This window comes from Anser anser (genome assembly GCF_964211835.1).
Source record: "Anser anser genome assembly, chromosome: 1".
Lineage (NCBI taxonomy): Eukaryota > Metazoa > Chordata > Aves > Anseriformes > Anatidae > Anser > Anser anser.
Window position 1 is genome coordinate 155,733,979 of NC_139720.1, and position 25,160 is coordinate 155,759,138.

At 41.7% G+C, this 25,160-nt stretch overlaps 1 protein-coding gene across 5 annotated transcripts in view; it reads left to right on the plus strand.

The window, feature by feature from the left end:
- The first annotated feature begins 12,084 nt into the window (after positions 1-12,084).
- DOCK9 (dedicator of cytokinesis 9) overlaps positions 12,085-25,160 on the plus strand; it is a 129,794-nt gene continuing 116,718 nt past the window's right edge. For 3 of the 5 annotated variants that reach the window (XM_083818638.1, XM_083818641.1, XM_083818630.1), the window contains exon 1: positions 12,181-12,468. In XM_083818638.1, coding sequence (XP_083674764.1) covers positions 12,355-12,468 — 114 coding nt within the window. In that variant the 5' untranslated portion in view covers positions 12,181-12,354. Of the gene's footprint in view, positions 12,124-12,180; positions 12,469-12,531; positions 12,737-25,160 lie in introns of those variants that run through there. The other 2 variants (XM_083818642.1, XM_083818636.1) reach the window with 2 other exon arrangements.

Sequence of the window (25,160 nt, forward strand, 5' to 3'; positions counted from 1 at the left end):
CAGGGCAGCACCAGCAGTCTGCAGGGAGCTGACTGCTACGTTTCGGCAGGTCCCCTGGCTGGTGGAACAAAATGTGCTTTGGAGTGAAAAGGCACAGTCTCGGTTTTCTGGGACACCCACTTACTCTGCTCATTAAATCAGAGTTATTTGTTCTTCTCACTCTAAACTGATACACACTTGTGGACAGGGCATAGCTGATTTTTGAAGGAGAAGGTGACACAGTACTTTTTCACAGGCCCCATCTAAAACAAAATTATATTCCTAATTTTTCACTGTTTGGTGAATTTGCTTCTTTTTAAGCTCACATTTCCAAGTACTATAACTATTTACTTTGCTTCACTGTAGCTCTATAAAGCCCAGTGCAATACGCTTTTAAAAAATGGACTAAATTCAGACTTTAAATTCACTTTAGCAGCAAGTAGAATGTTTGGCTTGCAAAACTTGCCTTTCAGTAGGCTGAATGTGTTTCCGTGCTAGGAGTTTCCAGGAAACTATTAGGTTACAATTACAAGAAGTCAAAACTGCTGCAGCAGAATTGTTAACTGGAAGTCAGAATTTCCTTTACACCATTCCTTTTATGCTTAGTCCTAACTGGCTATCACTTAGCGGGCTGGCTTAAATACTGTTTCTTTTCTTTTTTTTTTTTGATACATTGTTTTGGCATATATGTGATTTTTTTTTCCTTTTTCTTCCTGATCCTAAACTCCAGTTATTTGTTCTTTGGTCTGTTTCTTTTACCTTATGCTGGATTATCTACTTAGAGCAGCATGCCCTAAATCCTTCCAGGTTATCAGACTCTCTCCTTTAAATTTATTAGGGATATGCCCAATCTTTAAAAGAGGTTACAGACAGTTTTTTATATTAATTTCTGGCTGGCTAATTACATGGTCAATAATCCAAGAAGGAAAGTCTGTAATAAGTACAATAAAAACAGTGTTTGCTCTAAGGAACAAAGTTGAAGCAGACCTTACAAACTAAAGGAAGAGAAGGAAAGAAGATGGGTGGATTCAACTGGAAGAAATACATGTTGTTTTTTTTCTTTTTCTATTTTTCCCCCTAAAATAATAATCCAGACAATGAGAAAGTATGAATGAAGATAACTAGAGCATAATGCAAAATCTGAAGAAAGAAATGGAAGTATGATTTAAGAAGGCTCGGGAAATAACGGCTATAGGAATGATACTGCAAACCATATGGTATCCCAAACAGATCTGTACTCCATAAACTCAGATGACCCCTTTTCTTAAAATTAGGATGCAAGGAGATGACCCTGAGAAAGTGAGAAAGTGAGAAAGCACACAACGGGAATGCTGGCTGAGCCAGCAACAGAGACAGCGGACAGTTTGTTTGATCCTATCTGGCAGTTATTTGAACATAGATCTGAAAGATGATAAGGACTGAAGACCTATTTGTCACCGCCCTACATGTTACAAAGTTCTTTGCAAAATAAATGCAAGGTTTGTTTAACGCCAGAGCATTTGCATTTAGTGGGATTTTATTCCCTGTTATCATAGGATTGAGCAACTGCACTGGGAAATGGAAACAAAACTTGCATGACAAGAAATGACACAGAAAGCTTTGTATGCTTGCTTATACATATTTTATATGTACAATACAAAAATGATATACATATTTACACAGTTGTTTGTATAACAAACATACGGTTTACAGACAATTTGTCACTGCTGTAGCCACTGGAATGTGTCAGTAAATCTGCGGCCCCGAATCTCCTTACAGCTGCTTTTATATTTGGAGTATAAGCCATGGTAGCTTCTGGAGGATTTATCAGTTTAGCAGACAGCTGTGACTGTGTTTAGGAGAGAACCTAAGGACAAAGTTCTCTAAAATAAAACCCTGCTTGGCTATTCCATCTTCCGACAGATGAGATTTTTCCACGAAGAGCAAAGACTTTAAGTGGAGGAGGACCTCCTGGAATGATCACCCCCACCCCATACCATTTATGTCCCACAGGATGTGAAGGCTTATTTCTTTGAATTTTTCTGGTCTAACATTAAAATAAATAAATAAATAAATAAATAAATGGATGAATGGATAGAATATGTATTATTAGAAAAAAAAATCAAAACATTTCAGCGAACACACTTTTTTTCCATGAGAAAAGAAACATGTTAGTCACATTGTTGAGAAAGCTTCTGGAAGGCTCTTGGATGTTACGGTTGCTACAGATAACCCTATGCAAGGTGCAGCTTGCCTGCTGTAGCTTGCATACAGACAAAAACTTCATAATTTTTTGAGAATTTATTTTGTTCGCAGACGCAATTAAAATTGGATTTGTTAAATGTAAGGACTGTTTGGTAGTCTTTGGTAGAGACAAGAGTAAAATCTGAGATATAAATACTCTAGCAAGCAAGAACAGGTCTGAATGCAAACTTCATTTCCTTTTGAGAACGTATATATACATTTAAAACAATATAAATACACACTAAACAGCACATCAGGAAAACCTAGGAAATCAAGTCTAAAATTACATTTTTCCTTTGGCAAAGGAAGGTTGACAAATGCTCATGGACTTCTATTCGTTGTGTTTCATAGGAAAAACAAGAGACAGACAGTAGGCATCTTGAGCTGGTCTGCATCGACTCACGCGCAGGGCTCCTCTGACAAGACCATTGTGCTTAACAGCTAAGCAAATTCTAACTGCTTTTCTCAGAAATGTGTGTTTTGTCATAACACTCACTGGTCACATTTGAAAGGTTTTAAATAATCGTGTGAATAAACATTTTGATTAGGAGATGTTGGTTTTATGTAGTGTTGTGTCCAGTTATAAATGCAAAAGCCTGCTGTATATAGTCCAGGACTGATTATGAAATGTTTACTTTATTTCTTGGAAACATGTCTGACTTCAGTTCTGTATTATTCATAATAACTTTAGCACTATGTTTTACAATTTTCTTATTTACCCCACATCCACAAATTCACTCTTGCAGCTGTTCCTCATGTGATTATTTCTAGTAGTTTCATTGTGGTAACCCATGTGAATGAGGCTTATTGTTGTGGTATACCACCATAGTCTGCAAATATGCAAAAATTATAAAGGGACAGGAAACTTTCAAATCCTTTAAAAGATTTCTTTTGTTTCTGGATATGTATTCTTTTTTGGTTTTGCATTTTGTCGTGTTTTGTTTTTTAGATTATCCTGCAGCTATTTAAGAATAGTTTAAAAAAGTTTAAAAATTGCTTCCACTGAATTGCTTTAAGTCAACCAAAGGATAGCAAGCAGTTCAGATAACTGTCAAATCTTTAGCCTGTATAAATTAGATTTTATGCGGCTAAGAAAAATAAAAAATATTGTATAGATTATTTTATCATTGTTTTATTTATGACAGTGTAACTGTTACGATTATTTTACATGACAGCCTGATGAATTGGCAAGGAAGAAAGCATAGTTGCCATTACAAGTCTATTATTTTGCAGTATATTCATACTGGGGTAACAAGTTCCTAAATACAGCACCAGAATAGATAATGGACAAGTATGAGCTATATAAAAAATTCTGTTTTCCTTTTCTTGTTCTTGTGAACAGCACATAGTGAAAACTGTTCCCTTTTGCCAGCAAAGATCTCTGCTGCATCAGTTATTCTGCCATGGAGGTAAGAGCTATGAGCTTTTGGATTCACATATGCTATAAACAATCGCTGCTTGAACATGTCAGATGAATACAGCTCACATCATATTACTTATTTCTCAGCTCATGCCTTGGAATTGCATATAAACTGGCCTTGAAACAAGGAACATTTATCCAAATTATAAGTGTATCAAGAATTTACCTACTCAGCGTGAAAGAAATGGAAGCTATGCCAAATTAAGTGAATGGACAGCCAAGTCTATAATGGAGGATTTGTAGTCATAAAGACTACTTTGAGTTACAGTGCCAGCAGGAGACCTTGTCAGTACTTTCATGAGTTAGGTGGATACCAGCCATCTTTTCACACTGTTCTTAAAGTGGGTGAAGAGTCACAAATACTAGCATTGCAAGAAATACGTTACTGGTTTGTGTAGTAAGGAGGTAGTCTTGCAATAATGAATATTGTACTTGAATCCTGAAAAAGTAGCAGAATTTTTCTGCTGTTTCAATTGAAACATCTTTGATAACATCAAGAAAGACTCCTCTGAGTAGGGAAAGATGCGGGGCAGGCGCTGAGCTCTGCTCTCTGGGGACGGCGACAGGACCTGAGGGAACGGCATGGAGCTGGGACAGGGGAGGGCCAGGCTGGCGGTTAGGGAAAGGTTCTGCACCCAGAGGGTGGTCGGGCACTGGGACAGGCCCCCCAGGGCAGTGGTCACAGCACCGAGCCTGATGGAGTTAAAGTGTTTGGACAATGCTCTCAGACACACGGTCTGATTTTTGGGTGGTCCTGTTTGGATCCAGGAGCTGGACTCAATGAACCTTTTAGGTTCTTACCAACTTGTGATATTTGATGATTCTATCATTATAGATAAGAAATCAAGGAATCGGTGTTTAGTCTGTTTTAGCTGGAAATCTCCACCACTACTGAGCAGAAGAGTCATCTTCTAAAGGCTACAACAACACTTACGCTAATAATAAAAGAAAGATGTGTCCCTTGGTATGCACTTAAGCTGCTGGTGGTGGTCAGGATGTGATGTGAGGCCTCACTTAAAAGTGCACAGCAACCCTAGACAGCAGTTCAATGAAAGCTATGAAAATAAATAAAAAATGAAAATTGCAGAAGTTAAACTCTAAGTCCTTTAAAAACCTGAGTAAATTCAATTGATACAAAACCCATTTTTTGATACAAATTTGATACAAACAATTGATACAAACCCATCCATTTTTTACTTTTGTTAAATGTAGCCCCCATTACCTCAGTTTAACCCCAGACATTTAAAGTAGTTTAGACAAATGTACACAATCCAAAACAAATTCAGAATTGCATCAATTTCTTACAGGTTTATAATCACGTTTGTTGTACACAATCCTAAATAGATGAAAACTAAGTGGAATTCTGCTTCCTTTACATGACTAACTCCCCAGAAGATGTTACTAACGTTTGTCGGTAAGTTCTTACTTTCCGATTATCCCCAAAGCATGAATTAAACTGATTACTGAAAGACAAGTCATAATTGCCTTATGAGTCAGTGGAAAAAAAAAAACAAAAAAAAAACAGGAAATGAATTATTCTGTATCCTTTCGAACTTGCCTAGGAGTTTATTTACATAGAACTATAATTACCCCAGTTGGAAGTTAGCCAGGGCATGAGAGTTAACACCACCTCTGGTTGAGTCCGTGATCTCGAGGAACATGGGCCTGGCAAAAAGCTAGGTCAGGACCCTGACCCTCAGAAGAGGGAAATTCCAGCTGTTTGTAAACCTAGTGGATGAGATCCCCTGGGACACTGTCCTTAGGGACAGAGGAACTGATCAGAGCTGGCGACTCTTTAAGGACGCTTTTCTTGGAGTGTAAGAGCTCCCCATCCCCACGTGTAAGAAAGCGAGCAAGGCAGGCAGGAGACCGGGATGGCTGAGCAAGGACCTGCTGGTCAAACTGAGGCACGAGAAGGAAATGCACAGGCAGTGGAAGCAGGGACACGTGGCCTGGGAAGAGCACGGGGATGCGGTCCGGATGTGCAGGGACAGGATCAGGAAAGCCAAGGCACAGCTGGAACTGAGCTTGGCAAGGGATGCAAAGAAAAACAGGAAGGGATTCTATAGGTACATTGGCCAGAAGAGGAAGGCCAAGGAGAGTGTACCCCCTCTGATGGATGAGAAGGGCGAACTGGTAACGACAGACACGGAGAAGGCTGAGGTACTTCTTTGTCTCCACCTTCACTGACAGACAGGCTTCCCAAGTCTTTCGTTTCCCTGATCCTATAGATGGAGGCTGGGGAGCAAAGTCCCACCAACTGAAGAGCAGGTTCAAGACCACCTGATGAAACCAAACAGGTACAAATCTATGGGGCCTGATGAAATGCATCCATGGGTCCTGAGGGAACCGGCTAATGAAGTTGCCAAGCCTCTTTCCATCACATTTGAAAAGCCATGGCAGCCAGGTGAAGTCCCTGGTGACTGGAAAAAGGGAAACATCACTCCGCTTTTTAAAAAGGGTAGAAAGGAGGACCCGGGGAGCTACACACTAGTGAGCCTCTCCTCTGTGCCTGGAAGATCATGGAAAAGATCCTTCTGGAGGCAATGTCAAGGCACATAAAGGACAAGGATATGATTCGAGACAGCCAGCATGGCTTCACCAAGGGAAAATCACGCCTGACCTGGTGGCCTGCTATGACGGACTGGCTGCATCAGTTGACAAGGGAAGACTGACCAATGTCATCTACCTGGACTTCTGCAAGGCCTCTGGCATGGTCCCACATGACATCCTGATCTCCAAATGCGAGAGAGATGGATTTGAAGGGTGGATCATTCAGTGGATAAGGAGCTGGCTTGAAGGTTGCACCCGGAGAGTGGTGGCCAATGTCTCTATGTCCAGGTGGAGGCCAGTGATGAGCGGTGTCCCTCAGGGGTCTGTCTTGGCACCAGTGCCATTTAATACCTTTATCAATGACAAAGACGATGGGATTGAGAGCACCCTCAGCAAGTTTCCAGATGACACCAAGCCGAGTGGTGTGGTTGATACAGAAGGAAGGGATGCCATCCAAAGGGACCTGGACAAGCTGGATAAGTGGTCCCATGTGAACCTCAGGAGGTTCAACAAGTCCAAGTGCAAGGTGCTGCACCTGGGTCAGGGCAATCTCAGACCTGAGCACAGCCTGGGAGAAGAACTCACTGAGAGCAGCCCTGCGGAGAAGGACGTGGGGGTGCTGGTGGACAAAAAGCTCGACACGAGCCAGCAGCGTGTGCCTGCAGCCCAGCAGCCAACTGCGTCCTGGGCTGCACCACCAGAGGGGTGGCCAGCAGGGGAGGGAGGGGATCGTGCCCCTCTGCTCTGCCCTGGTCAGGCCCCGCCTGGAGTGCTGCGTCCGGGGCTGGGGCCCAGCACAAGGATGTGGGCAGCCTGGTCTGGTGGGAGGTGTCCCTGCCCATGGCAGGGGGCTCGGAACTGGGTGGCCTTTAAGGTCCCTTCCAACCCAAACCATTCTGTGACTGATGCTATGATTCTGCTTTTAAGAAAAAGAGGCTATATTTATGCAGTGAATCAATGCAGAGAAAGATTTAGTTGTTTATATTAATCCATCAATACTGCCACTGAACATTAAAAATATAATTGGAAAAATGAGCTTTTAAAACTGCATCTGAATGGGTTGAAGTCCTGCAATGCATTTACTTTATCCTTCCTCAAGTTCCTATTGGCAGGACTGCAATAATTTAGCTTAAACCACCGATTTCTATTGGAATTGATAACCTCGTTCCACGAAGCAGGTAATTCATATCATTTTAGGAACAGTAACATGCTGCCAACACATCACTGAGAACCATTAATTCTTCCTAGCCTTCACAGCATGGTATACCCAGTTTTCCCGGTAAGGGATAACAGAATATTTTTGCTTTTCTGTTTATGAGCAACAGAGGCACCTCCCCCCATCCTCCCCCCCCCCCCCCAGCATACGTGCCCTTTCTTACTAATATAATCGAAGGAAACAACATCAAAGACCTTTACAATGCATCTGCTCAGTGGAAATACAAATTTCCTCTTACCCTAAACAGCTGGTTTCAGGTATTTGAAATTAAGATGAATTAAGGACTTTGTAGACCTGGGGACACCATCTGATTAAAAAATGATGCATTCTTAAGAATGGCTATTTCGGGTTTCATGGGGTATATCACTACTGCGTAATCAAAGTAATTTCTAATGTATACGTTTGTACATTTCTGTATATAAACTTCAGTACACTGTTATATTCAACTAAAAAAAAAAAAAGAACTAAAAGTTGTTATTCAGAACTATTTGTATGAGCTGCTTACATAGCATTTGGGAAGGACAGATTAGCTGTATCTGGAAGAAAGTCAGTCTTAGCCAGATGCAGAAAAAACACTCCGTTATGCCTTTTGGGCACTGGGAGAATATTAAAAAGAAGCTCAAATGAACCTACTTCAGCACATCATTGAATGGGTTACTATGTCTGAAGATGCCAAGAAAGCCATCCATCAGCAGTATTGTTTCACTTCAATTTTACAAGTATACAGAACTAGTAGCTCATTTTAAATTAAAATACTGAAAAATGCTATCAAAATGTAGCTTTTCATGCTTCTGCCTTTTATAGCACAAAAAGGAATGCATTTTAAGAGCCAGCTTTTAGTTGTTGATTATCTGTAAAACGCCCAGAGTGTCTGTGTATCTAATGTTTAGCGAGTACTCCCTTACCTCCTCTATTCTTTTCGCACTTACTCTGCCCACATCATTTGTTATGATTTCGTGGCCATTAGCTTGTCAGCTCTTTTCTTTTCTTAATTGAATGGATTTGAAGACCAGAAAGGCCATTATGATCATCTAGCACGACCTCCATGGCAGTATAAGCCAAGAAATTTTATAAAGCGAACTTTGCTTTGAGTCCATAATTTGAGGAATGACTAAGAGCCCAGGATTTAGAAAAGATGTTGAGTCTTAATTTAGAATTTGGGAGACAGAGCGGAGTGGGTCTTTAGGGATATTATACCAAACAACTCTTCTTGCGGCTAAAAGAAAAAGGATCTTACGCTTATGCCAAATTAGTATAATTTCACCTGCCAGTTACTGGTTCTCACTGTCATTTCATCTGACAGATTAAAAAGCCTTTTAATATTCAAAAATCTTCTTCCCTTGCAAATCCTAGTACACTATGATCTAGCTTTTGTGTAAGCTGAACAGATGCTTCTTCAGTCTCTCACTGACAGGCAGATTTTCTTGGCTTTTCCAATTTCTCAATTATTTGTGCTGAAATGTGGTACCACTAGTTCAGAAATAGCTCGATGAATGCCATATATAACAGCGTTACTACTACTTCATCATATTCCTCTTCTTCTATATCCAAGATTTGTACCGTAAGCACAAATCTTTTTGAGCTGTTCATAACCACACCACAACATCTTTATAATTTGACCTAAAATAGTCTTTGTACTTAGATGCCTTTACACTCATTTGCATTAAAATAAACAGTTTAGTAAGACCATTTTCCCTCGGAAAAGCAGGCTGTGCTTCAAAAGTAACATCTCTCCATACATATTTACTGCTCTATCCATGTTATTACATTCACAAACTTCTAGCAGGGTTTATTTTAAGTTTTCTTTAAATAAGCTAATGTTGATTGATTGATTCATTACAACCAATGAATGATTGGAATGAGGACTGTAACGAAATCAAAGCCTTGCTGTATTTCGTTAAACAGGTCTCCATCCAATGATGATTTTCAAGATATAATTACTTTTGAGATCTACTGGCTATTCTTTTTTATTCAGATGAATAATTTTTGCAGATTTTGTATAAAAGTATTTTTAATACCTTTATAATTTTATAATGTCTTCATGGCTGCTCAAAATCTATACAGTTACTTTGCTAGGCAAAATGCTGATCCCAGTAAGCAATAGGCCTAAACTCCAGTAAATCCAGCTCAACAATTAGACACTCAACAATTCTTTAATTCTTACATGTGATTCTTATGCTTGACTTTCCATATTTTTGCCAAAGATTCCCATCATGTGACTTTAGCTCTAATAACCTCTTGCTTTACATTTCTATTGGGCACAAAATCAGTTTCTTGCTTTCATTTCTGGAACTAACAGGTTGATTTTCAGTTTGAATGACTCAGAATCCTGGAGCCAATACTTGTAAAATTATTGGACATGACTTAATTAGTCCTGAAAGTTTAATTTTTTTTACCTTTATCTGTTGCTATTCTTCCTAAGTAATGATTGAATAAGAGATGTGCAATTAGATCCATAAAGTATTACTACATTATCCAGCTTTCTATTAAGCAAAGAAAATAAATGCTTTTGTAAATTAGCATTGCTACTGAAAATTGTAATATTTCAAAGCAGTAGGGAAACTATGCCACTGTTAGGATTTCTTCTTTCTGACACTTAACAAAAATATTTCCCTTGTCCTTTTGGCAATGAACCAAGACTTCATTCATGTATTTAGCTTCTAATATTCACTCTCCTTGCTTCCCAAATGCTAACTTATAATTTCTCTTTGTGAGTTTCACATCTTTCTATGTGCTTTATACATATTACAATTGTTGCTTTCATTTTCTTTATACATATTTTAATCGTTGCTTTCATTTTCTATCTTCAACTAAATGCATTCAGCTGAAAAAAAAACCAACTTTGATGACTGTGGTAAAGTCATATTTTGGGTATCCTGTATGGTGTTCCTAAATAATCTACCAATATTTGATTTATTTTTCCCGTCTATCTCCACTTATACAGGTATCGTTCAGAGTTTTCTTCAGATTTGGAACACTGCCCTTTTTATAGCAAAGCTGCACAATATATATAGGAAACATACATAAAAATATTGTTTGAATTGTGCCATTTTATATCTAAGCAGCCATGAATTCAGTAGATGAATCATCTTTCTTGTCAGAATTGGGGCTAACATATGAGTGCTTTGACAATAACGTTTTATTTTAGAAAATGGTCATCTATTATTTAGACAAAATCTAAGGCATGTTTACTTGTGGAACTTTGAAAGCTAGACATACCCCAGAGATTGAGGCAAAAAATAAAACCTGACAATCTTAAGATAGCTCATTCTAGTTACTCCGGCTAAATGTTTACATAGCTGCTCATCCAGTTCTGCGTTCAGATAATCTGTCTCAGCAGTATCCAATTTTCTGATTTATCAGCTTAAACATTGACTCATAAACCTAACAGGTCTTGGATTTGTGCAGTCAGGCACTTGAAGACAATTAAGAAGGTATCTTTAACGTGCCTGACTAGTCTCCTTCTGTGTGCTTTGTGTCTTAAAGGTGTAAACAGTAATAGGGACATTCGAGTTGTGGCAGACATCCTACTAAAAAATCAGAGCTCATGCATTTGAGTAAACGAGTCTTAGATACAGGTCTGTGAAGAAACCATGGAACGACCCTTCACTGACAAAAATGCCCTCTGTGTCAGCTGTGTGGTTGTGTACTTGGACTTATTATGCTTCATCTTTCTGAAGGAATTGCCTCAGTTGTTTGAAGCCTTATTGTCCTTACAGATGTATCTGTGAAGCATCCAGAAGAGCAGGCCCCTCCTGCGGCAGCCGTTCCTTGAGCACGTAGCATCGGGTTGCCCAGGGAGGTGGTGGCGTCACCGTCCCTGCGGGTGTTCAAGGAGAGGTTGGACGTGGTGCTTGGGGACATGGCTTAGTGGGTGACATTGGTGGTAGGGGGATGGTTGGACCAGGTGATCTTGGAGGGCTTTTCCAACCCTAATGGTTTTGTGATTGGATACAATCACACCATTACTCTTTTTTTTTTTTTTTTGTCACCTGAAGTCCTCCCCTACCTCATCTATTGCATTCACTCTGTTGGTTTTTGCCATTAGTAGTAGGCTGTATGTAATTCAACCAAGGAAAGAAGTTTAGATTATATTAAAATATAACAATATAAGGGCGTGGTGGGTTTAGTGGTGTCCAACCCTCGGTGCCTGAAACGTGCTGTTAGGGCGCTCGGCACACGCCCTGGCCAGCCCCTCAGGGGGAGCACAGCAGTTTGGAAGGGCTTTTTTTGCAGGGTTTTTTCGAAGGTTTTTTATTTTTGAAGGGTTTTTTCGAAGGTTGTTTTTTTTTTTTTTCAGGGTTTTTTCGAAGGTTTTTTTTTTTTTTTTTTTGGTAGGGTTTTTTCGAAGGGTATTTCCCAGCTCTGGGCAGCCAAGCGGGCGCCCGCAGCTTATAACGGCAACTTTCTGGGATAACCAAGCGGAGCACGGCGGCAGCGAGGCACAAGCAGCGGCCGTCCCGAACCGCCTCCCCTCGCCTCGCCTCGGCCCGACACGGGCCGGCTCCGCCCTGACAGGGCCCGGCCCGGCGCCGCCGTTGCGCCCGTTGCGTAGCTCGGGGCGGCGCGGTAGGGGCGGGGCCCCTCCGGAGCGCAGGGCGGGCGGCGACTTCCGCCTGGCGCTAGCCCCGCCCCTCACCTTGCCCCCGGCTCCGCGTTGAGCCAATGAGGGCGGGGAGCGGCGGCCGGGCAGGTAGCGGCGCGCCCAATGGGCGAGCGGCTCGGGGAACAGGTGGGGGCGGGGCCCGGCGTGGAGAGGGCAGGGGGGGGAGGAGGGAGAGGAGGAGGGGCGGGGCGTGACGAGGCGGAGGGGGCGGGGCTACCTGACAGGAGCCCGCGGCGGGGCTCGCGCCGCCAACGGCCGCCGCCAGCCAACGGCCGCCGCCAACGGCCGGGCCCTGAGGGGAGCGGGGCGGCACCGGGACCGGCTCCGTCACAGGGACCGGCACCGGGAGCCGCAGCCATGGCGCTGGCGGCGCCGGAGACTCGGAAGTTCACGCGGGCGCTGAGCAAGCCGGGCACGGCGGCCGAGCTGCGGCAGAGCGTGTCCGAGGTGGTGCGCGGCTCCGTCCTGCTGGTGAGTGCCGGGGGGGGGCGACACGGGGCCTTGGGGACCCGCCCGGCCCCTGCGGTGTCCCCTCGGCCGCCGTTCCCCGGGTGTCGTTGCTCGGTTGTCCGCCTTTGTGTGGCCGGGAGGGGAGATGCTGTCGGAGGGAGGCCCCCCCCGCTGCCCCCCCACCTGTGGGACGGGTGCGGTGGGCGCCTCGCCCGCCTCGGGGCGCCCCGGTGTGCGTGTAAACGCTGGGGAAGCGATCTGGTTTCAGCCCGCTGCTGAAATAACCGAGGTATGCTGAGATAACGCTTTATAACCGAGGTAAATTGCTTGTAGTGCTCAGAGAGCGCATCATACAGGAGAGATGAGCGCTGGCAAGCCCTGCAGGAGCGCTTTAATACATTATTTGTTCCTACTGTGCCCGTGCTAGTTGTTCTTCCCAGTTCACAATCTGCTGCATTAATTCAACTTCGGCTTCTGGAGGTGAATCAGCCTGGAGGTGTCTGAGGCAGCCGGGACCAAGAGAGGTACGGTTTCTTGGCCCGGCCGCGCTCAGGTGACGACATCTTAAACAGCCTCAGCAAGATTTTTCAGAGCTTCCCTCCTGGGGCTCTTATTCGTGGTATGCGTTTGCCTTCCATGCGGTTTGGTTATCTCCGAGGGGAATGTTTTAGTAAGCTCTTAACCCTGTGGAAGTAGAGAGATTTCGGTGCTGGGGTTCCCAATGGTGGAAGCTGCTCCGGGTTGTTTGCTTTTCACTCTTGTTAATGCTAAGCGTGGCCTTCTCTAACTTTTCTTGTACTGCTTGGTAGAGCATGTAGTTTGTTGTTTCACAGTTACGTGTGAGAGTAGTAAATGCTGTAGCTGTAACTCAAAGGCATGACTCTCTTAAATCAAATGGTAGCTCTAAAATGAAATTACTCTTTATTTAACTGTGGTTTGAGGAACATATAATACAAGTCCTAATATGAATAGCTCGGGGTCCACCTGCATAATGACAGCTTTCCACAAGACACGAGCACAAGTACATGCAGCAAGCATCTAGTATACGTTAACGGTTCTCCAGGGATGAAGTTTTTTCCTGGAAAGAGTGGAAGACATAGGGATTGTCATGATGCAAGTAATTTCTTTTTTTTTGGTAGTAATCAGCAATCCTTGCCCCCCAGCCCTCAATAAATCCCCATCCATTGGAAGTATTTTCCTCAGTTCACTTACAACTGGTGTCATTGAGATGAGTTGGAAACTATATTTCTGATTCTTTAATTCATTCATGTAGATCAAATGCATATGGTCATGTTATTCATTAATATTCAAGGTATTTTTGCCCCAACAGCACATTCTGCAGAATTTTAAGGAGGTGAAAGAAGTGATGGTGTGGAGTATTAGCTCAATGTTATTCTGTAGAAGGCCCTTCCTCGCTATTTTAGAAAGCAAAAATAATGGCTTAGGGTCAGGGCAGGTTGGCGATCCTTTTCTGTTAGCTTGCTGCATGGAGCAGAGTCCTCATCTCTCCTGTACAGTTTTGTGCTGGAGCTCACCTTCCCGTGCCAGCAATATTTTGCCCCTGCTGTTATGTCCTTCCTACTATCACAAGTACTGTTTACTTTATCACTGAACTCCTCTGTTCCTCCTCACACGCTGTTTAAATCATGTAATAAAAGTCTAGTGATGCCAGATGTTCCTTTCTTTACGAGTTAATTTTTTCCTCCTTTAAATTTGCTGTAACTTTTCATCGAGCATAGTGACGTTTGGAATGAAATTGTATTACCATTGTTTTTTTAAGAGGAGGATTTTAGGTGGGATACTATTTTTCTTTGCTCTAAAAGAATTTTAAAAAGTATTTACTTGTCTGTTTGGCAGGTTGACTGGCTTCTGAGCTGTTGAATTTTCTGGGCTCTGTTACCAGAAAAGTTTCTTGTGCTGTTCGAGTGAACACAGCGTTCCTACCAATATTAAAGCAGTTGTAGAATACTCTGTATTACTTGCTGTGAAGAAGACACACTTTTTTTTTTTCTCCTAAGCTGCCTCTAAAAGCTCTTTGATAGGGCACAGCCCGCCCCCTGGATTTTTTTTGGATTGGATTGTCAACAAAATGCCTTGCTTATAACGTTGTTCAGCACTGGTAACTACTGTGATCTTACTGTCAGCACTTGTTCATCACTGAAGCTTTCCAATACTGACAAAACGCTGAACCTATTTTCCATTGACTGGGCTTGCTGTCTAGAATCAGGAGGTAGGAAAGAATGAATTCGGGCTAGCACTTCTTGCTAGATAATCTGTCCAGATGTGTACAGCCGCATAGTGCTTCTGACTGGACGCCCTTGCAGCAGAATCTGCTGAGAAGTGATGCAGATCATCCATGCGCTAGGAGACAGAAGTGAACTGCTAATACCTGTAAGCTTGTATATATTTTCTAACTTTTATATGAGCTGCTATGTAACAATTCCATCTGTTTGTGTCATAAACAATACAGTCAGTCTTGCACTATTTAAAAAAAAAGAGCATCTCTCGTGTTTAAATGAGGCTTATTAGGCAGCGTTTCTGAAGCATGCTTGTCTTCTCTTCTGAGTAAACGTTCCTAGCATCATATTCATGAAAGGGGATTAAAAATAGCACGTCGGTAGGATAGCGTGCCATATCTGAAACTTTCAGATTGCTCTTAATTGGAGCTAAAAATAAGAGATTTTCAGCCAAGTGATAGACTAAATAGCTTGGTTGAATAGTTAGCAGGTGTGGCTAGCCAAGCTAACTTCAACTGCAGAACTAAGCAAGCTATCTTGTCAACTTGTAGGAGGTCATGCATTCTTGCCGTTCGATTTAGTTCGCAGGACCAACAGGTACAGTTGGCAGAGCTGAAAACATTATTTGGCAACCAGCTTCTCATTGCAGTATGTGGCACGTCGGATATATCTTCATTATTTGCATTCAGGTTTTGCTTTTTTCTGCATGACAGTAGCATCCCTACTGAATTTGGTTTTCTTGTGCGTTGTCATTATTTTGTCTTCGGACTAGCCATGTGACTTAATGCTGGTTTCTCTGGCCTCACAAATGCCTCTGTCTGGAGAGGAAGACTGAGGGGATGACAAGTCTGCCTCTTAAACCAGCAATCTTAGCGAGACCAGGTTTATTATGTGCAACTGGAAGCGACCTGTTTAAATGGTGATGAATTAACTAAAACACGTCCTATATAGATCAGTAGGACCAGAAGGGTGGCATGTGGTGCCTTGTTCAATGATGTGGTAATGATACATGATCTCAGTGACAAAATGATGTGTTTTACCCCTTGCTAAATTAAGCTTACACTTAAGGATGGATAAATAAGAAATTAAAAGAATGTCAACCTGAATTTGGTGCTCTTTTGCCTAGCTGTCAATAAAATGCCCTTATTGTGTATGCAGATAACTAAAACGTTTGCATATCCCAAATAACTTTGCAAAAGTTGTTTCCCCTATATAAAAACCAACGTTGTACAGAAGAAACAAGAGATATGGGAGAACAGTAAGAAATCTATATGATTCCCAGATTATCTTTTGCAGTTCTCCTTTTTGATTTGGATGTACAAAACAGGTTTGAGTGTTCGAAGACTGAAATTGTCACATCTCAGTATGTGTTGGAGCTTCATATGTAACATCAGGTAGCTGGTAGAGTTCTAAAAGCCTTGCAGAAATTCAGCTTCTCAGATGTTGCAGAAAGTCAGTATATCATAAAGACAGTGCTTGGATCTCCTGACAAATCCTTGATGAGTGATCAAACTTGCTGGTAATTTTTTTTGTTATTGTTGTTTGCTTTAGGAGACTTGTTCTTGATTTGAACATGCCAAGTCTGTCTTTGCAGTCCAGGTCTTTGCTCTATTATTACCGTGTTTTTAATGTGTTTTTCCAAAAATGCAGTTACTGGGAGGATTATGCAATATATATTTTTTTGATTTGTGCATCCTTTCATATATTCTGTGCACAGAGAGGGCTTGTGTGCATTTCTGCAAAGTGTCTTCTTTGTATATGGTGAAAGTAGTATTTGGAATCTCATTAAAGGCGAGATTTCAGCTGCTGTGTTTGTATAGAAAGATTGTCGATGGCTTGCTTTAGGAGAGAGGGAACTGGCAAAGTGATACATGATGCTGGAGGGAGGCTGGGCATGGGGACTGGGATCTTCTAGAGCTGATGGGTGTAGAAGAGATGGAAACGTGGATAAAGCTTGAGCTTTCTGTGATTGGAATGGGAAATGAGGTACGTAAAGAATCTGGAAGAAGCAAATTGTTATGAATGGGTGAGTGAAAGCAGGGAGATGTGAACTGATACTAAAGGTGTTGAAGGAAAAACGGTGGCTGCCTGTGAGCGTCATCCTGTCTCGCATCAAGGTGAGACATCTATATCACCTCGGAGGAGCTTGATGCAAACGGTAGAGCTCATTCAGCTAGTCTCTGAACTGTTGAACCTTCTCTTTACTTGGGGGGAAAAACGCGATGCTCAGCCCTGAAGAGGTTGTTTTAGTTTATGGTATGCACCACTAACACGCTGCCAATTTTTATTTCCTTCAGGAAAGGTATGATCTTTGTGATAAACGTGCTAATTTTACTTTAGCAAAGTGCATGTGGAAACCTTTTCAGTTGGATACAAAACACGGGTAAGGAAACTGTTGTTTCTGGCAGGTCTGGTGCTGCTGAGAAGACGTACTGAGTATGATAGACATTTTTGTGGTTGAGAAGATTCAGAGGCTGGACTATAGCACCAACATTTCTATTAATAAATACCTTTAAACTTGCTTAAATGTTAAATGTCAGTGAATTTCTTCAGAAAGGGAACGTGAGGGGGGAAGGTTTAGGACTGCTGAATTTTTGTGTTAACAAAAATTTATTTAACCCATTCAGTGGCACTGGATCATTCTTGTTAGCTACATCTCATTTCTTTATTCTTTGTTGGAGCTTTTCCTAGCCTGCTGAAGATAATTACGCTTAAAATAAAGGATTAAATGTTTTAAAGCTAGTCGTTCTAGTACAGCAAATGTCATGTATCTAGTGATGCTGGATTGGGCTTGAAATCTGTGGTGGCAACAGCAGCGCAGAATACCACAGCATAACTTCTTCTCATCCTCCTACTCGTGCCCTTTCAAACCCAAGCAAGATCACATATTTGTATCTTGATAAAAGCAGAACTCATCACACCTGAAATTAACGTTGAGAATTTCACAACTCTGTGATTATTTTTTTTCCCCATATTAAACATCTTACGCAATAAACTTAAAACAGTATATCCAGCTTCGAGTCGTCTGCTTGCTTATGCTGCATTGTGCTCCTGTGGCAATGTTTCAAAAAGGTCTGTAATTATTGGTTTTGGAAACTAGACCTTTATTATCAACTGGGGTGGTGGTGGTGGGGTTGTATGGGTGTTACTGCTCAAGTGACATTGAGCAAGAGTGGCAATTTGAGTGGTCGCTTGCCCCTGAGCAGTGTGTGCCTGAGATTAGATAACCATCGCATATATGCATGTGTATGCACGCGTAATGATTTGAAAATTTGACCTTTTAACCAGGTTTGTGTTTTTGAGGTAGCTTCAAGACAGCAAAATTTATGCATGTTTGCTTTAAAAATAGTCAGGAAAAGATGCTGATGACTCACTGAAGGAACTAAGGGGAGCTGAGTTTTCTAGATAACAGGAAGTTTGATCGCATCCTTCGGAGAAATGTATTGCCTGTATTGCTTTTCTTTTAAGAATTTCTGTGACTGAGGGGCAATTTGGTGCTGGTGGCTCTTTATGGAGATGACAAAAGGGTGTAACATTATCATCACTGGAGTCCAAGAAGCTTTTTTAGACCTGAAATCTGTGGTGGACTTTGAAGAACTTACCTAATGAACTGATTTTTAAAAATACTCTATATTATAAAATATGTACCTAAATCTTTCTCCCTTAGCTTGTGTTTAGTTTTGGTTTTGAGGTTGAATGATATCAAGTAGTCCACTTGATGTAGATACTGAAAACCAAGCTTCATTTGGAAGACGGTAAAGACAGATTCATTCTTCCCTGCTCTCCTCTCCTTAGATTGCCTGAGTCCATCAGAAGCATTAATTATGTAAGGCGTAAAAGATGTAAAGCTGCCTAAGTAGTCCAGATATTACCTTGCTCTTCTCGTGCTCTTCTTGTTGAAAGATTTTTGAAATAACTTATGCCTAAAAAGGCATAAAGGCATCTTATATAAGGATAAGAAGATACTCCAATCATTCTGAGTATGTAAACTTATTTCAGACCTTAATGTAGAGGATATATGGGTTTGTGCAGGAAGGCTTGCATTCTGTCTTACTCCAGAATCACTGATGTAACTTTGATGATTAAATTCAAGATACATTGAAAAAATGGTAGGTACGTGTTGTATTGTGAGAATGCTGTAGGATTTTTTTTTCTGTAAAGATACTTAAAGTTCTCTTTGTGATAATGAAAATGAACATACATTAATGCAAAATAGAGACTTCCTGTAAAAAAAAAAAGTCTTCTGGGCCACAAAAACAACTTAGTTCATTTTATGAACAAGATTGTAGTACTAAACGAGGTCCAGAATTTCATTGGCACAATGGACTTTGCTTCGGAAAAAGGTATACGAGACGTCCAAAGGTTGTCAGAAAGCTGAGCGGGAACTCTGAAGGGAATTTTTATGAAGAAAATTGTTTTGGAGCACAAACATGTGGTCAGAAAAATCCAACATCTGTAGCTGAGGTAGTCTACAGCACTCCTGTTATTACTGGTTGAACAAAATAGCAGCTTTGGTGCAGAAACATTAAGAAAAGAAAAATCCTTATCTGACCGCAGGGGTGGGGAATGGGATTCTTGCTTGGTATAAGGCTGAGCTACTGCATCTGTCAGGGCACTTTGTCATCTCCTCATCTGACTGATGATTCAGGTACGAGAGGAGGAACGGGGCATTCAGATACTATCTTCTGCATTCTCCTGCTGGCTCCAGAGATTGCTGCCTGGCTTGGAGACTCTGGCAGTTCAGATGGGAACAACTAGAAAGCAACAATCCAGTAGCTTTGTTGAAAACTCTGGCTGGATCTGGCCCCTCAGACTGGTGAAGCTAATGTGGCCCTGCGTGAGCAGGGGGTTGGACCAGATGACTTCCAGAGTCCAGCCTCAACTGTCCTGTTGTTCTGTGACCTTAATCTGTGAATCTGTGCTGTATTTAGGGTAGTGGTGTCAGCCTGGGGCTACTGGTGGGTATCCAGAGCAAAGGGAAAGCAGCAGGAAAGATATCTCCAGGGTTGTGGTGGGGAGGGATGCCATTCTTCTCTCACTCTTCTGTATACTTGTTCTGTAAGATAGTAGATTACTTTGTTCTTAAAAAGCAATCTTAGCCCCGTGTCCCAAGGAAGGAAGCAGATTGCAGACTGATTCAGACTGGATACCACTGACGCCACCATGTACTCCAGGCTTTAACTGGATTTCTACTTTGAAGCTGCTGGGCTCAGGCCAAGCTCTGCTTTGGGGCCCTCTCTGAAGAAAAAGGCGCTGTTACAGGACTTACTGGAATTTCTGTCTACTCACCACCTGAAGGAAAGGATGTCAGGTATTACAAGAAGAAAATTTGTTATTCAGCCCCTTGAATACTCTTGTGTCAAAAAAAATGACCATTTGGGATTGTTTTACTATCTTGAGACAGCAAGGAGGGAAAAGTAAGTCATTTGAGCATCATCTGAAAAATCTGATTCACAGGATTTCCATGGAGACATTAAATGTAAAGAAGGCCTTGTTGTGTACAATATTGTCAATAGTGGTAGTTCTGGAAGAGATGCCAACTTTGTAATACCGAGAAAATTAAGAAAAAAATCATTGAGATTGACTTTTTCTCCAGACTGTTTTGGTAGTACTTTTGAAAAGTTTCTTCTGGTGATAATTCTGGGAAAAAAATACAAAACATTACAAAATAAGGGACACTAAACCAACAAAACTGTTCTCTTCCTAAAATGATACCTCACTCTTCTAAAGTTGTTTTAATTTTTAGGGGTGGGTTTGTGCATGAACAATGTTACAGTCGCTGTAGTTGAAATCAGGTAGCCCCTTTTGAAGTTTCTTCTGCTAAGAAACATAGTTATTCATGCAGTGGGAGTTCAGAGTGATCTCAGGTAGAATTAACTAAATAACCAAAATACACTTAAAAAACCTTCAAGATTTATGTTTAATCGCTACAAAGCTGAGAAGGAGTAATGCTGAGCCAGAGCTGCTAAGCAGGGAAGGCTGTCATATAGAGCCATCGTGCAAATAAACAATCCTGAGCTGCTGCTTTGTGTACAGCTGGATGCTTTTTGATACTGAGCTGTAGCTGTTGACTTCCACAGAGATAGCATGGTGACAGATACTGATCTGGGTTTGGAAATTTGAGGCACAGGCTACGTTCTTTTTTACTGCTTCCAGGTACTCTTTGGATGGGAAGGAGGTACTGGGTGAATTCAGAGATAAGGGAGCAGTTTATATTTTTACTGCTATAGAGTTAATCCCCTTACAAAGAGTGGCTACACATTATACTCAGAGTGGGTAATGCTGTCATAATTTTAAGCAGAGAAAGCATTTAGATTTCTGTTTACATCAGTGCAGAATGTAACTTGCCATTTGTGTGTGATCATAAATGAAATGTAGTTGATTTCAGGGGTCTAGAATTCAGCGCCTCTAAGTTGGTAGAAATTTAGTTTGGTTTCAGCTTGCACGTCCAGAGCCTGAATTTGGATGCCTGTGTTTTGTCATTGTTAAAAGAGAGATGATCTCGGTGCCTCCATCTGCTGAAGAGAGTACTGGAACAGTCAAGAATAAGAACAACGCAAGCGCCACAGAAGGAGTTAGGTATTTCAGTGGGAGAGGAAAAGGATAGTAAGATAGCTCTTGGTTTCATTTTAACAGGTTTGTGAAGAAATCTAAATTGAAATGCGAGCATTGTGGGTTTTAACATATAAAAAAGGGCTTTGTTTTTAAGGTGTTTGAAAGGTACTCACCTAATTTTGAGTTTGAGGGCATTGCCAGTGCTATTTCATGCTCTCGGTTCTCTGATGTTACACAGTGGCCTTTACCCATCAGTGTCTGAAGAAGTACAGTTCTTCATCAGAGCATTGATACTGACAGAGAATCTGCTTACTCTTCGCTTTATGCCCTTCTAGGCTTACTTGTAGGCCTGGTTATAAGTGACTACAGCCAGGCAATAAAATAATATGAAGCTGAAGATTTGTGAAATATAAGACTAAGTTGCCTCTTCTAGTGTGTTCCTCACTTGCCACAGCACAGTGGTGCTAAGTGGTGCTTCAGACCTCCTTCTGCTAGGTCTATTTGCACCCTCTTGCACTGGCACTGATACTGGTGCAATATAGCGTCATCTGGTTTAGTAGGTGGCTTAGCTGAAAGTCAGAGCAACATGTTTGCCTTTAGGAATGTTCAAGGAGGCTTCCCTCTTAGTGTTTGCTAGTCCAAGGGAGATTTTAAATTCATGTTGGACCTCAAGCTTCAGGCAGTCTAAAAAGAGTATTCAGGTTAATGAGGAAATGACACACATCGTAGTTATTTGAAGGATGCTATTCTAGTTTCCTTCAGGAATTGTCCTGGGAGTCTTGCTTGCCAGGCTTGTTATCACCTCAGAGTTATTTGCCTGGGATTGTGGATGGCCTCAGATGGTCCAATAATGTTGGATATGAATTTCTTCCTGGCCGTAGCATATAGCATGATCCAAAAGGTTTTCTCTCAGGTGAAATGCAAGGTTCCTAATTGGGGGGAGGGGAAACTTGCTGTAGACAGTCTTGTGGTAGAGTTCAAGGGATAAATAACAAACACTTCCAGCATAATATCTTGGCAGTTCATGATCTGCTGGAGGGAAAGTTGGAACTTGTTCCCGAATGAACTAGTAACAAAGGAAAGGGGGAAAACCTGAATCTGAGTAACCTCCATAAAGGGATTAAAAGTATAAGAGGATATAAGAGCTCTGAAGCTTTTGATGTTCTTCCCAACCTATGGTTGCTCAAAAACAGGGCTTGAACTATTTTTTCTAGTCTACTGTACTGTTGACTGTCATTTACTTTGGCGTGGTTTCATCGGTGTTTCTGAAACACCGTAATTGTAATTAGTGACTTATTCTATTGCTCTCTAATAATAATAAATTTATATTGTGGCTACCATATCAGTTATTTAATGAGCCCAGATTGAAAATGTCAACTTCAGAAAGCTGAAAGTTATGTAACCACTAGATGGAGTCCTGTGAGCATATTTCAATACCAGAAATGCTGTGTTAAGGCTTGAAATACAAAATGGTTAAAAGGGGGTGTTCTGTGTCTCATGCTTAGCAATGACAGTTCATTTGCTCAGTTTAGTTTGACTTGGACAAGTTCCTGAAGTTTTGGGGATGTCTTTGGAATGTCTCCTTCAAGGAAGACTTGAGTTAAGCTTGAATTTAGGGTGAATGCTTTACTGGCAGTTCCCAGTGCTCACCTGTGGATGGAAATGTATTATTACACAGGTAGAATGGGCTAGTGAGAAGACCGACCTCTCTGCAGCTCTCTGCGATGTGACTGCAAAGTATTAGCTGCGGTATTTAGCGTTTGGTAACGAGTGGGGTTGTAAATTTGTGCGCATCCCTCCATCGGCACGTACGTGATACTATGTATGCAAGATTATAATCTCTGATATGGCATTCCTTGGGTTGCGTCATATTTAGGCCTCCTGCCCACTTACCAAAATGTGTAAGAGACATGATAGATATCAGCATTCCCTTGTCTGTAGGTCAGTTTATTGTGTTATTAGCCACCTCTGACAGCTTCCTTGACTAGATGTGACAGAACCAGTGTTCCAATTTTCGTAAGCATTGTTTCTGACTTTTTGACATCCTGCACAGGTGGTAAACTGCTTCTGGTCTTCAGCCTGGCGCTATAGTTAGCGTTTCTAATGTTACAGTATTTTTTTTTTTCATTTCTGTTTGATGCATATCTCTTCTTAGGGCCTTGCTGAATGTGCAGATTCTCATCCAAAATTACACAGGAATCCAAACATGCTGTTGCCAAGATTCCTTCTGCAGTGATCATAGCAGCTTTCTTCTGAAGGACAGAATTCTCTTGGATCTTTTCTCCTTCTGTGGTTAGTGTGTGGCTACCTGATGCAGGGCCACAGAATCATGCAGGGGTATAGGTTGAAAGGAAAATCTCAGAAAGTCACCTGGACCAACCCCCTGCTCAAAGCAGGTCTGGTTATTCCGAATATGCTGATCTAGTTTTAATATCCACAAAAGTGGGAATTTTTTGATTCCAATATTTTCTACCATTGTTTTTAAAAATAAATAAAATCATATGTACATGGAATATTTCATGTCTGTTGCCTCTTGTCCTGTGACCGGACCTTCAGGAGAAGTCGGTCCTCTTTCAACCTTCTTGTTAGGTAGCTGTTGACAGCAATAAGAGCTCCCTGTGGCCTTCACTTCAGGTCTCATAACTTTTCTCATACGCTTTATGCCGCAGCCCCTAAACCATCATGATGTCCCCAGCTGGACTCAGTGCAGTATGTCAGTATCTTTCTTGTATTGAGAAGCCTGCTTAGCATGCTCAACGTGTCCGCCAGGGTGTCATCCTTATCAGGTCTGCCCAGTTTGGCTGCAAGGATGCTTTGGGAGACTGTCAGAGGCCTTGTTTCACCAACATTCTTCAGCGTCCACTGTGATGTCCTTGTACTTGAGCCAGCTGTCTCTTCACAGAAGGCAAACAGGTTGGTGAGGTGTGATATGTCTGTGGTAAATCCATTTTGTCTGCTTACAGCTGCCTTCTTATCCCTTATATGGCTGTACGTGGCTTCTTGCAGTGCTCGCTTCATAACTTTCCCAGAGACTGGGGTGAGTCTGAACACCCTGTAATTCCCTGAATACCCCTTCTTCCCAATCTTGAAAGTGTGTATGAGGGTCACCAAAAATAATCCATACCCAACAAGATGCTCTGCACTAGTTTTGAAAAATCAGGCGCTTAAGACTTTTATTCTAACTTAAGCATAAAACTCAGTTGTGGCCACAAAGCCTTTTTGGCATGATTCCTTCTTCCTGAAGAAATGTGAGCTCTTGAAGAACATTAACTGACAAAGCTCTTCTATGAAATTTGCAGGAGGCAGCCATAGCAGAAGCAGTCCTTGCAACAGGAACCAAAACCTGAATTTTCTTTTCTAGGAGCATTCCTAGTAAGTGGGAGCTGTTGTATGTTCATTTCTTTTCCCTCTTGCAGGGCCGCTGGATCTCAGCTCTTTCCTGCAGCATAGCTCTATCAGACAAAAGCAAGTACACTGACCTGGGTATGCTATCACCTGCTTGTTAAGGCACTCTGAAGAGTGATAAACGATGTTGGTTTTAATCTTTTGGGGCTGAGGCGGCTTTAGGCCCACGTCTCTAGCATTCTGAGCTGAAATATAGACAGCTGCCAGATGGAAGGTAGTGCTCCACCTACAGATACTGTCATGTTTTGTGAAGAGCCGAGTTCAGTCAGTATGTGTTAAGATCTCTTCAGAACCAGATGTTTGCTCCTGTCAAGACAGCATCAGTTTGGGTATGTTAAATGTCAAGGACAACTTTGTAGGTAAAAAATTTAACTACTTACTTCTAATGTTTTAAGGGATCAAAAGTAGTTTTGTGGCTTAAATGTTTAAATCCTGCCTGAATGATGTTCTTTTGCAGATGTGGCCCTGTGTCTTTATGAAAGCCTTGGCTGTAGCGATAGCGTCTGAAGACAGAAT